At 41.1% G+C, this 12,807-nt stretch overlaps 1 protein-coding gene across 1 annotated transcript in view; it reads left to right on the plus strand.

Annotated features, from left to right (window-relative positions):
• The first annotated feature begins 1,657 nt into the window (after window positions 1–1,657).
• Window positions 1,658–12,807, plus strand: part of IQGAP1 (IQ motif containing GTPase activating protein 1) — a 113,587-nt gene continuing 102,437 nt past the window's right edge. Inside the window, exons 1-2 of the mRNA XM_031956701.1 lie at window positions 1,658–1,889; window positions 3,737–3,836. Coding sequence (XP_031812561.1) covers window positions 1,835–1,889; window positions 3,737–3,836 — 155 coding nt within the window. The 5' untranslated portion in view covers window positions 1,658–1,834. The remainder of the gene's footprint in view (window positions 1,890–3,736; window positions 3,837–12,807) is intronic.

The following is a 12,807-nucleotide window of genomic DNA, read 5'->3' on the forward strand; positions in this document are numbered from 1 at the left end:
GTCAGGAAAACTCATCTTCCTAAATTTAAATCTGACCTCTGATATTTCCTAGCCATATGATCCTGGGCAGGTCACTTAACCCTGTTTGCCTCAGTTTCCTCACCTGAAAAATGGCTGTACAAATTGTGGTGTATGAGTGTATTGGAATACTGTTGTCCTATAAGAAACGAGGAAGAGACTTACATGAATTGATGCAAAGTAAAGTGAGCAGAACCAGGAAATCATTGTATACAATAATAGCAATATTGTAAGATGATCAATTGTAAATGACCTAGCTATTCTCAGCACTCGTGCTGAAAAATGTTATCCACTCCAGGGAAAGAACTGATAGAGTCTGAGTGCAAATTGAAGCATACTATTTTTCATTTAATTTTTTCACATTTTTCCTTTTTTTCCATGTTTTCTTTTGCTAAATGGTTAATGTGGGAAATATTTTACATAATTATATCTGTATAACATATCAAATTGCTGCTGTCTCAAGGAGGTGAGGGAAGGCGGAAGAAAATTTGCGAGGTATTATAGGAGCCGAAAAAATTGTATATGTAAATGCGTTGTCATTTGCCATCTTACCCCTGGGAAATACTCAGAGAGACGGCCGGGCTCACGTAAATATGTGTTATTTGGCTTTTTTTTTATTTTTAAAAATATTCTGAACAACAAATGAAGCAGGCCCTTGCAAGATACATATAGTTGAACAGAATAAGATGGTTGATTTTGTGGAAATTGCCTTTTTAAAAAAAAAAAAGTTTATGATAAATTAAAGCTTCAGCTCTCAAGTTATCCTGCTTTTCTGACATGAGGTCATCAGGAAGACCAGAGTTCAAACCCTGATTCCGACCCTTATTAACCGGGTGCACCTGGGCGAGTCTATTAATCTCTCTGTAAAAATGGAGACAAAAAAGATCCCTAGCCCACGGCTCAAATAAGCTAAAGCGAGGAAAGAGCCGGTGTGACGGCGAGGAAGCCCATCTCGGGGGTGACGAGAGGGGGAGGATGGTGACGTAATGGGTACAGCGGAGGCAGGTGGAGACGAGGCAGGTGGAGGCTTGACAGCCCCTTCCCAGCCCCTCCCGGGCCCCACCCTGCGGCGGAATGGGACGCGGCAGTGCGGGGCTCAGCTGAAGGGAGTTCCGGTGTGGGGGAGGGGCTGTTCAAAAGTGAGCAGGATCCGCTTTTTTAAGTTTCCTTTGCATGACGTAACGCTCGAGAAGGTGACATTTGTAGCGCGCACGGGCACCTGTTAGGTGCTTAGCCCCTCATTAGTAACGTTTTCCCCATCGCTATCACCGAAACAGGAAACCAAGCCCCGTCAGTGCATTCGCCGCGACCACCAACTTTTGAGGTGAAAATGCACGCGCTTAATTTTGACCAGAGGTTTTCCCGGAGCGCCCCACCCCCAACCCCGCGGGCGCAGGCGCGGGCTGGGGAAGACAAGGGCGCGCCCGAGGCTTTGCGAAGTCGGGAACAGAGAGCAAAGGTAGCGAGTGCACGTAATGCAAGGAGCGCGCGGAAGGAGCAAGTTTGAGATGCCTCAGCCGCCGTAGGGAGCGCCGCCGCGCAGTCCCAGCCCGGGTGTGCCTCCGAGCTCGGGAGGGCGAGGGAGGCAAAAAGTGGGTGGGGCTGGGCGATGGGGCCCCGCCTCCGCCCTCTGGCCCCGCCCCCTGGTTCTTCTTCTTCCCCGTACGGCGGCGGGTTTGGGGAGGGGCCGCGGGCGCGGGCACGGTCACACCCAGCGCGCCTCCGCCGCTGTCGCTAGCCCTGCCGCGCCCGGGAAGCGCCAGGCCGCCTCCCTCTTCGCTCCGAGACTCGCTGTGCACCTCTCACTCCTGCAGCCATGTCCGTCGCGGACGAAGCCGACGGGCTGGGGGTGGTCCGACCGCACTATGGCTGTAAGTCTCGGGTAGGGCAGGGGCGGGGAGGCGCGTCCCGGGTCGGCGGCCCCTCCGCGTTCCGGGCGGCCCCTCCGCGTTCCGGGCGGCCCCTCCGGGTTCCGGGCGGCCCCTCCGCGTTCCGGGCGGCCCCTCCGCGTTCCGGCCGGCCCGGGGTGAAGGTGGCTCTGGGCCGAGTTCCTCCCGGGGCCGCGCCGCGCCGCGCCGACCCGGAAGGGCAGGGCACTCCCGCGGGCCTGGCCCCGGGTCCCGACCCTCTCCCCATTCCCTCGGCGCCCTCGGCCCCACCCGGGGAGGGGCCGCTCTGACACTTCCGTCTGTCAAATGGGCCCGGAATGGCCGCGCTCGGGGTTAGGCGGGGAGGGCTTGCCCGGACCCCCCACCCCCGCAGTCAGGTCTGGGTCCTCTCTTGCCTCGCACCCATCCTCCGGTGGAGAAAACTGAGGTCCTGGAGGCCGAAAGCAGCGTGGCCGCGGTCACCCGCGCCCCTCGGCAGCTCGGGCCCTTGAGCCCCACGCGCGGCTGCCCGAGGGACTTTGGGGAGGATCCCTCCCAGTCCCCACACTGCCGCTTTAGGACCCCGGAAAGTCCCTGGGGATGGGGATGGGGGTGGGGGGAGACGGGAACGGGGGCGCCGCGAAAGCGGAGCTTGAAGGGCAACGGCCACGGGGCATGAGCTAATTTTTAAAACTTTGTTGGTAAATGTTTCGGTACGCTCTTTTTCTTTGTAATTGCGTGTATCTTGTACGCTTAAAAAGTTTAGAGGAGGGGGTCCGTAGGTAGTCCTTAGCCCCCAGAGAACAAGAGTCCCCTCGTTGGGAGCGAGGGAGGCTCGTTGATTGGGGCAAGCCGACGAGATCCCGGATTCTTGGAGTTGCGAGCTGGGCCCGGTGTGGGGAAGAGAAGCCGGAGTCCGGGGATGCCGCGTCCTAGCCACGCTTCTGCTAGGCGTGGGAGCCTGGCGGGGCACTTTTCCTGGGCTGCTTTCTGCATAAAATGAGAGACTCTAACAGATGCCCTCTACTTTAGATCTTCAGGAAACAGTATTCTAGATCTTTAAGAACAGAAATTGGGATCGGTTTCTTTTTTCACATTTTTCCTTCTCACGTCCCCCCTCATCACTTAAAGAATAACAAAACCGGGAGAAAAGGAGTTCAGCAAAACTAGCCAATATATTAAGAGAGTCTTATGTTAAATGCAGTATTTTGAACTATTATTCCATCCCATCCCTCTTTTTTATGCAAAAGAAGGGAGGTCGAAAACTGAGTAGGTGCCTTCTCAAAGGTACACTTATTTCTCTTGCATTCAAGCTTGATTCGAAAAGGTACCAAGCCTTTGAGGAGCATAATTTTCTTTTCACCAGATTCTTGAAAATAATGAAATGAAGGGGGAAGGGAAGAAATTTGCTTCCTTATTCAATCTGTCAAGTAATTCTCCTCTAGGCTTTAACAGAGGAAAAGGGAGAACCAACCTAGTTCCTTTTTTTTTTTTTTTTTTTTGAAAGAGGCCATCCCTTTTGATGATGTAAGGGATTTAGTTTCAAGTTATGCACTGGGAATAAGATCTTCATATATTAGACTAATTCCCATAAAAGTTCATCAATATTAGTAAAATGCCAAGTCAAATGTATGCCTCTGTTACTATATTTTGACAAAAATGATAAAAATAATATAGGTGGGGCCCAAAGTTCTTGGATGAATAAGGTCTTTATATTATACCTGGCAACACTTGGTGCCAAGGGGAGCGGGAAGTTACCAAGCTGAGGCAGAGCCAGCTCATCTGGATTTCTTACATCTCTTAAGAAAGCTGCAGATTTCCATGTTTATATAATTTCTCTTATTTTGTAGCTGTCTTGGATAATGAAAGGCTTACTGCAGAGGAGATGGATGAACGGAGACGTCAGAATGTGGCTTATGAGTATCTTTGTCACTTAGAGGAAGCAAAGAGGTAAGGAAAAGGTGGTTGGCAACAAATTAGGACGAGGAACTTGGTTTGTGATGAACTTTTTTTATGTGTGCCTGTGGTTGGTAGTGGGGGGAATGAGCTTGGGTTTAGTTTGAAGAAACCTCACAGATCATTTTTAGTTCAGGCTCCCTCTTCTTAAAGGGGCAGAATTAGGGCCATTGCTATATTGCAAGTCTCCTTCTGAGATCTATGATTTTTCAATTCTTAACCATACTTCATTCCCATTAGAATATTTTCATTTATCCATTCTTCTCAGCTGTTTTTCTTTAATGTCTTAAGAACAGTGATTGTTTTTGTTTTCATTTAGGAAGAATATTTTTCATTATTGAAATTATTAGATTATCAGCCATTCTGATTTAAATTATGCAGCTTCACATGATATAGGAGTGACCAGTTAGAATTATTCTTATCACAGTTTTCCAATTAATACCAGTGTACTTCATTTGCAAATAAATACCTTAGAACATTTTCTTTTTTATCAGGTACTTAGACTTCTGTCAAGGTTTTGAACTTATAAGATCATGACCCATTTTCTTTGAAGTTTCTTTTGTATTGTACATAGTTCTTCAGAGGTTTGCTCTTTTCAAATTGAGCTACTTAGAAAAATATTTCTTATTGCTTACCTATAAATGATCATCTCTGTCATTACTTGTGAACAATACACTTTAATTCACAAATCCACACATTTATTAAGAATATTTTAAAGTGCCTGCTATTTGCGGGGTATAGGATATACAAAAATGGATTATGACTTAGGCTCTTTCAAATTTATAATTGAAATGGGGAATGACAACCACAGAAATAATTATTAGGCAGGAGAGAGAGAACTAAATTCACAGTGCTATGAGAAATTTGAGGAGGATGAAATAAATCCCTTTTCGTCACTGAAAAACCTTTTAGTGGGTGTGGGTTTGGTGAGGGAAATAATGTAGGAGCAGTTGAATTGGGCATTGAAGGTTTCCACATTTCAGAATATTGATATGGTCTAGGAAGTCTGTTTAGTGCAAAGGAAAGTGTGAGCAAAGCATGAAGACTGGAGATGGCAAAAGAGGAATGGAGGATAGTTTTGTTCAGTTGGGATGGGCAGGTTGGACTCAGATTGTGAAAATCCATGATCAGGATTATAGAATTCTTGTAAGCAAAAAAAAAAAAACTATTTCAGGTCAGAGGAGTAACATTGGCAAAGCTGGGCTTTCCCCTTTAGAATGCTCTCATCACCGTTGTATATACTAGGGAGGGAAGTTCAGGTAGACCTGCTAACCAGCACCAAGGACAGGGTTCTTCTTATTTTGACTTGGTGGTCTAGCCCATGCCCAGAACTAGGAACTGCTTTGTGAGACAATTGCAGAATTGAGAACAGCAGGTCTCTCTAGGACTGATTTTTGGAGAGTCTGGGGTTTCCTAGAGCACTGTCTTCTTGAATGAGTTTATATTAATGAACATTTGGAAGTCGTTGGGTAAAAGTTTATAAGACAGCTTACAATGCTGGTCATTTAAGCAACATTTATTTAAATCAAGCTCTGTGAAAATAATATAGTTAAGTTACTTAAAGATTGATGTGTGTGATACCATGTGAAGATATGGATGAGATAAACTGACCTGTTCATTAATTTCTGTGCTATCAAAAGTATCGGTGTCCTATAACATTTGAAATAGAAAATGCCACTTGCCCAAGAAAACTCTTTAATTAATGACAGTTGGAACTGGGATGCATACTGAAAACATTTTGTTCAGTTCCTCTATTCATGGCAGTCAGGAAGAGGTTTGGGAGCAAATTTCAAAACTTTTAGAGAGACTACTGTCTTCTCCCAAGAAAACATATCTTGGTGCCCTACCTGGTCAAAGCCAGTATAGATTGCTCTACCCTGTAAATGGGTTTTGTCATAAAAGTTTCCAGCTTATTTTCTGTTTTTTTATTTATTTTATTTGTTTATTATTTTTAATAATAGTTCTTAAAAGTTATGTCATTCTTTATGGTTACAAGGCATTTTACAGTTATCTTAATTGATTGTTACAATAGCTATGTGAATGAGGCTGAACAAATCCCATTATTCCTATTTTATAGATGAAGAAGCTGAGAGTTTAAGACAATATATGATCTAATCCAGGGTACATAGCTGAGAGCCAGTGTTTGAACCCTCAGGTCTCCAGGCTGGATTCAAAGAAGCGTGTTTAACTCAATATAACAGATTTTTTTTTTTTTCCAAAGGACAGTTGTAAAAAAATTTTATTTATTGCAATACTTGTAATTTTTGTACTAAAGGCTTACTTCCACATCTCATCATGGCTGGAGCTGACCCTGGGTTCTCAAAGGCAAAGCTAGTGAGGTACAAGCTCTGGCAGATCCTGTCTGTCTGGAAAGGATTTTAATGTGGTCTAGTGACTTGTTGTCATCCAAAAACCAGCCTAATTAATTTTCGAGAGGTTTAACTCAGAAGCTTGCCATTGGTAGGGAATGTTTTTTGTTTAGCAACTTGTGAAGCTATCTAACGGAGGAATGGAATAATTGGAATCAGCTTTGGTAGAAGAAATACATAGAAGTGAAATTGTAGAATTTTACTTATCTTGGGTATTGGTGTTAAAGAAGAGCAAGTTTAATTAGAGGTAAAAACTTTTGTAGTGAAACCAGAGGGCGTTGCTGGTGTTTACAGGTTGATGGTGAGGGTTTGGTAGCATAGGAACATAAAATGATAAGGTATAATGGTGGGGGTTACGTTGGAGAGCATGTAGTCTTAACACCTTAATTTTACAAGTAGGGAGACTGAGGCCTCGAGAAGCCAAGTGACTTGTTCAAGTGTCATATTCTTAAAACAAAGCTTTTTTACTCCACATTCATTGCCCTCAAATTTAACTTAAAATTTTTAACTTTTTTCATGAGAAGTCTTGTGTGAACTGATGCAGAGTGAAGTAAACAGAATCAGGAAGCAATATCTCCAATATAGCAAAAAACAAAACAAATAAAATTTATTTCTTGTAATTATAATGACTAGGCAGAAGAGAAAATGCCTTTCCTTCTCTTTTCTTCCCTCCCCCTCTCTCTCCTTTCTTTGCTTCTTTCCCTCCATCCTTTTCTTTTTTTCCAGAGATGGTGGGTGCAGTACTTTGTTGCCAAACTGCTAAATTTGTTGTTCAGTTTTGCTGTACTATTTTTTCCCCCGTTTTTTGTTATAAGAGCCCATTTTTTTAGGGACAAGGAAAGGGATATCTTCTGAGATGAGGGTGGTAGAAAGACAGAAGCTATCAATAAAAATTAAAAATTATAAAACTTTTTCTTTCCTTTAATGGAGGCATTTTACTACCCTCATTCTTATGGTTAGCAGCAGTGATCATTTATTTTGTAAGTGGGACAAAGAGGGATTTTCCTGGGGTAGCTACTTACACCCTTGTTAAAGATAGAGAAAAATGCTTCTTCTACTTGAGGGAGGAGGAGGAGAAGATGTTGGGTAATGTAGTTCTCATATATTATTCATGAGATGACACAGACAGCCCAGAGCAGCTTGATTTCTTTTTAGAATCAAATTGGAGTGGGCGAGAATAGAGAGGGGAACTGTATTTAATAGGCTTTTGGACATATGGGATGTTAACATGTGCTATACTAGATTTGGGCTAGAATTATATGATGTTTCTTGAGTACCTGCCTAGGAATTGGATTTGTATTTCTTTGAAAAGCTGTGCTAGTGAGTCTTTTATCTCTGGCATGCTGTGATTCTTTAAGATAAGGATACACATGTGCTTATCAGAAGTGTTATTGAGAGTACTTCAGTTTTCTCTTGTAGAATTTTACCTTCATCTCTGTTTGATTCCTGCTCCTCCATCATAGAGTGCTTTTTGGGTCAACATACTGTCTGGTGATGTTCTTATATAGTCTGACCCTTGATAAATTCCTGCTTGTTTCAAGTTGAGGCTATTTCCTGTACTCCCTGACAGGAAGTGTTTGTGCCAGATAGAGTTGGTAAGCAGAGTGAGCCGGTCTGGAGGTGACTCATGAAGGTTGGTGATGGTTTGTTTTGAGTCTTGGTTGCTTAGAAACCATATCTGTAACTGGTTTGCAAGGTTGTGCCACTTGGAAGAGAGCAGGATGAAGTTTTACCTGGCCATGTTAGGGCTCTTCCACTGTGGCTTCTGCTTTGTAAAAGCCCCTCTGATGGTGTTAATCTGTGGTTTTACAGAATGCAAATTCAGGAAACTTTTCAAAAACGTAAATGAAGAATTTGTTTCATAGTTTGTCTTGAGGAAGAAAAATTAATTTTCTTTTGGCATTCACTGTACTTTTAATGATACTAAAAGCTGGTGATAATTTACTTTGTGCTATTTGACAGTAACTTAACTAACTTATTTGTACTTTTAATGTCTGATTTATATTACCAAAAAAACTATAGAATATTTATGTTTGCATCTTGTCTTTCAAGGCCAGCAAATTACTATATGGTTTTGTTGATTTTGTCCACGAGGCTATAGCTAATTAATTTTCTCCAAGTTAAGCACTTCTGACTTGATAGTAACTGTTGATAATAGCTGTTGGAAGTTTTCTTGATATAGGGTGTCATTTGAGACTCAGCAGCTAGGTGAGGAAGGACCTACAGCTATTCCCTTGGTTTCACAGAGAGGGAAATAGCTATTCAAACAACCATGTGACTTGCACAAATGTTGATTGACAAGGCTTGTTTTGTCAAAGGTGGGATTGGGAGTTAAGCCTTCCTGCCTCCCAGCTGGGTCCTCTAGCCACTTCACTATATGTTTGTGAGTTCTTAAAGAGTATTGCTGGAGAATTGACTTTGAAGAAACTCTCATCAAAACTCCCCCATTTCTACCAGGTCTTTGAGCCTTTCTTTAGCAAAGCCTCTCTACAAGGATGTCTTCTTAATCTTTTTTTTTTCCTCAATCATACCATATGATCCCATGAGAGTATGAGTTAACTTCTTGGTCTGGAGTTCATACAGCTACAGTTTTTAGTGATAGAAAAGTTATTGAAATGTAGCGTTCTTGTTTATTTCCACCATATTATGCTTTCATTATTCTTTTTCCTAGCTTAAAAATGCCAAGGTCTCCCATTTCTTTCAGGGGTATCTCCAGTCTTCTTGATGTATATCTTGCCCCTGGACCTACCTGGCTCTGAAAGGGAAAGTGAGGCAGGTGACCTTGCACAGCTCTCCCTCACTTCAATTCACTCGTGTGTCATGGCGTCACTTCCCATTTCCCTGATGTCAAGAACGAAGGACAAACAACAATAACGCTATGTTGTATTCATTTTTGACTTGTCTTGTCTTTCCCCATAATTTGTCACACAGAGAGTTTGGTCTCTCGAATCAAATTGTAAGCTTCTTATGGATACTGATGATTTTTTTTTTTTTTTACTGCCCTAAAGTGCCTAACAGCTAAGCATTAAACAAAGCATAAAAGTGCTCAATTAAAACTTAATATATTGTTCAAGTTTATTGGCTGGTAAAAGATTGTGGGGGAGTGGTGGCTATAGGAACTGTAGTACAAAGACAGATTGTTTTTGTTTTGTATAGAATTTTGACAGGCAGGCAGAACCCCATCCCCCATCCTCCATCCCCCATCCCCCACTTCATTACAGAATACAGAAAGAGAGTTGAAAGGATCATCTTGTCTCTGAATGAGAATTCTCTCTTAGGTCACACCAAGTGAGTTATCCAGTATTTTCTTGAAAACTTTCTTTGGAGGGGACCTAATATGTCCTAAGGCAAGCCATTCCATTTTGGACAGTTCTAATGACAAGATTTTTTTCTTACATCAGACCTATATTGGCCTCTTTGCCCTCTGTGGCTAATCAAAACGTATCTAAACCCTTTTTGACATGAATGCAATTCAGATGCTTGAAAAATCATGTATTCCTTGAATCTTCTCATTCTCAGTTCCTAAACTGGTTCTGAGATGTATTTGAAGGGTTAACTTCTTTTCTGAGCTCACTCCTCCTGTTCAACAAGTATCTCTCTGGAAATGACTGTAGTGGTTGCTTTTTCTATGGCAGGTAAGCAGGGGCCCCTAATTGCTTTTCATCAGAATAGTCTAGTTTTTTTTTGGCTCCTCTTTCTTCTCCAGCAGAAAGATGCTTCTCCAGCTTCTTGTTCTTTGTTAACTAGTGACCTCATACAGACGGGAGTGGCAGTTTGGATGGGAAATTGTTGGATCATGTGGCAAAGTATGATATTTTGGGGACTGTGGGTGGAGGAAAAGCCTTGTCTAAAGGCCTCTATTTCTCCTTTACTCTGAATACCTTCCTGTTGAGTCACTGGAAAGAGTAACTAAAAGCAGGAGTGATGGAGAGAGGCAACTGCCAACCAAGAGTTTGGCTTTTTTTCTGTGGCAGATGTTTGGGTCCTGAGAAAGCTCTAGTCCTTTCACAGGCACTGTGAAGCTTGATGTAGAAGTTGATATTATTGTGATATGTATTGTTCTTAAGGTAAAGAGAGTTGTCAGCAACTTAAGAGGTTATTAACTTTGATGAAGTAAAAGGACTCTTAACAAGTTCTATATGGGAAATATCTAGGCAAGGAAAGGTCTTGTGGAAAATTAGAGAAGAAAAATGGGAAAGAGAAAAAAACACATGGCATGTTAACTTGAAAGATATAAAAATAGTATTAAAATCTAAATCCACATGATAAATTGATCAATATATGTAGCTGTTACACATAAAGACTTAAAGGACTAAAGGGACACTTGATATAGACCCTGTATGCCATTGCATAGTTGCTGTGAGGAAAACATTTTATAAATATTGATGTACTGCCTCCATTAGAATCCTTACAATTGCCTCAAAAAATAAAAATGATCATCCTGAAATTTTCTGAGTAGATCTTTGATTTTAGGTATCAGGGACAGGTTTTTCTGTCCTCTATTTCTGCCTTGTAGCAGAAGGCATTTTCTATCATGAATTTCTAGGAATTGACTTGGATCATTGTATTGCTGAGAAGAGCTAAATTAATCATAATTGATCATCACACAGTGTTGCTGATACTATGTATAGTGTTCTGGTTCTGCTTACTCTACTCAGCATCAGTTTATGGAGAGCTTTCCAGGTTTTTCTTAAAATTTGCCTTCTCATCATTTCTTACAGCACAGTAGTATTATTATATTCATATACTACAACTTGTTTAGCCATTTATACCAATTCTTTGCCATCACAAAAAGAGCTGCTATAAATATTTTTGAACATGTAGATATTTTTCCTGTTTTTTAATAGTTCCTTGGGATACAAACCTAGTGGTGGTATTGATGAATCAAAGGGGGCAATCATAGTTTGATTGTCCTTTGGGCTTAGTTCCAAATTGCTCTCCAGAATAGTGGATCATTTCACAACTATACCAACAGTGCAATAGTGTTCAATTTTCCCACATCTTCTTCAACATTTATCATTTTCATTTTCTTTCATATTAGCCATTCTGATAGGTATAAGATGATAACTCAGAGTTGTTTTATAGCTTTAACTTCATTTAAAAACTCTTTCTCCTCTTCCTCCTTTTTCTTTCTTTCTCTCTCTCTCTCTCTCTCTCTCTCTCTCTCTCTCTCTCTCACACACACACACACACACACAAACACACAACTTGGGCTCAGGTTAATTAATCTGGTCTGGTCTGGAAGAAAATAAGTTATGTAGTGCTTAAGTTCCTAAAGGTATTGTGAAGGAAAATACAAACAATTTGGAATAATCTTTTGTTCTTGGGTTACATAATTTCTTCTCTCCTTTAGTGTAGATAATTGAGAATTGATTGTGTTGATAACTTTTTTCTATTCTTAATCTGAAATACTTTTCTTGACAATAAAGTTCAGCCATGCTTCTTTTGTGAAAGTACATTATTGAGTAATTTTTTTTTTTTTTGGCAGATGACTTTTTCAGTTTGCCTTTTATCTCTTGTTAGATTTGAAAATCAAGAAATAATAATTGAACACTTACTAATGCTCATCCTTACATTAGAGTATGAGTGACAGAATAATTTCTGAGATGTGTTTTTTGGTTTCCAAAATTTACAGTATTTTTTAGGAAGCAAGCCTTAGAAGAAGTAGGAGAGATCAAGAAATGACATAATCAGGTGCTAAATTGCACAGTAAACAAAATAAATTCACTATGATTTAGAAGAGAGAAGAATGAAGAGGTAGTTTGGGTAGTTGACGGGAGCAGCATTAACACTAACATAGACAGTAATGAATTTGAACTGTGTTTGGAATGAAAGAGATTCTTTTTTTTTTTTTTTTTTAAATTTAATAGCCTTTTATTTACAGGTTATATGCATGGGTAACTTTACAGCATTAACAATTGCCAAACCTCTTGTTCCAATTTTTCCCCTTCTTCTCCCCACCCCTTCCCCCAGATGGCATGATGACCAGTAGATGTTAAATATATTAAAATATAAATTAGATACACAATAAGTATACATGACCAAGCCTTTATTTTGCTGTACAAAAAGAATCAGATTCTGAAATATTGTACAATTAGTTTGTGAAGGAAATAAAAAATGCAGGTGGGCATAAATATAGGAATTGGGAATTCAATGTAATGGTTTTTAGTCATCACCCATAGTTGAAAGAGATTCTTAAGAGAAAAAAGAGCTATGAACCCAGATCTGTCTTCATGTGGGGCCACGTTTAGAAGAAGGAAGCAGAGGAGGAGTCAACAAAGCAGGCAGAAGAAAGCTAGAAGGAGGAAGAAGCAATATTAGTGCTGTGTTGAAAGCTTGGAAGAGTGCTTCAAAAAAGGAAAAGATCAAGTGTGAGAAGTCACAGAGAAACCCAGGAAGATCTGAACCGATAAAAGACTATTGTATTTGATTAAAGAAGGCCATTTAGTGACTGGGAAGAGAGCTCCTTCAGGAGATGGAAGCCAGGTTGGAGGAATTGAAGTAGGGATGGAGAATGAGGGGGTGAAGGCTTTTGTTAGAGAAATTTCTCATTGAAGGGAAGGAGAGAAATGAAGTGGTAATTAGAAGCAGCAAGG

Source organism: Sarcophilus harrisii, chromosome 2 (assembly GCF_902635505.1).
Source record: "Sarcophilus harrisii chromosome 2, mSarHar1.11, whole genome shotgun sequence".
In the NCBI taxonomy this organism is placed as follows: domain Eukaryota; kingdom Metazoa; phylum Chordata; class Mammalia; order Dasyuromorphia; family Dasyuridae; genus Sarcophilus; species Sarcophilus harrisii.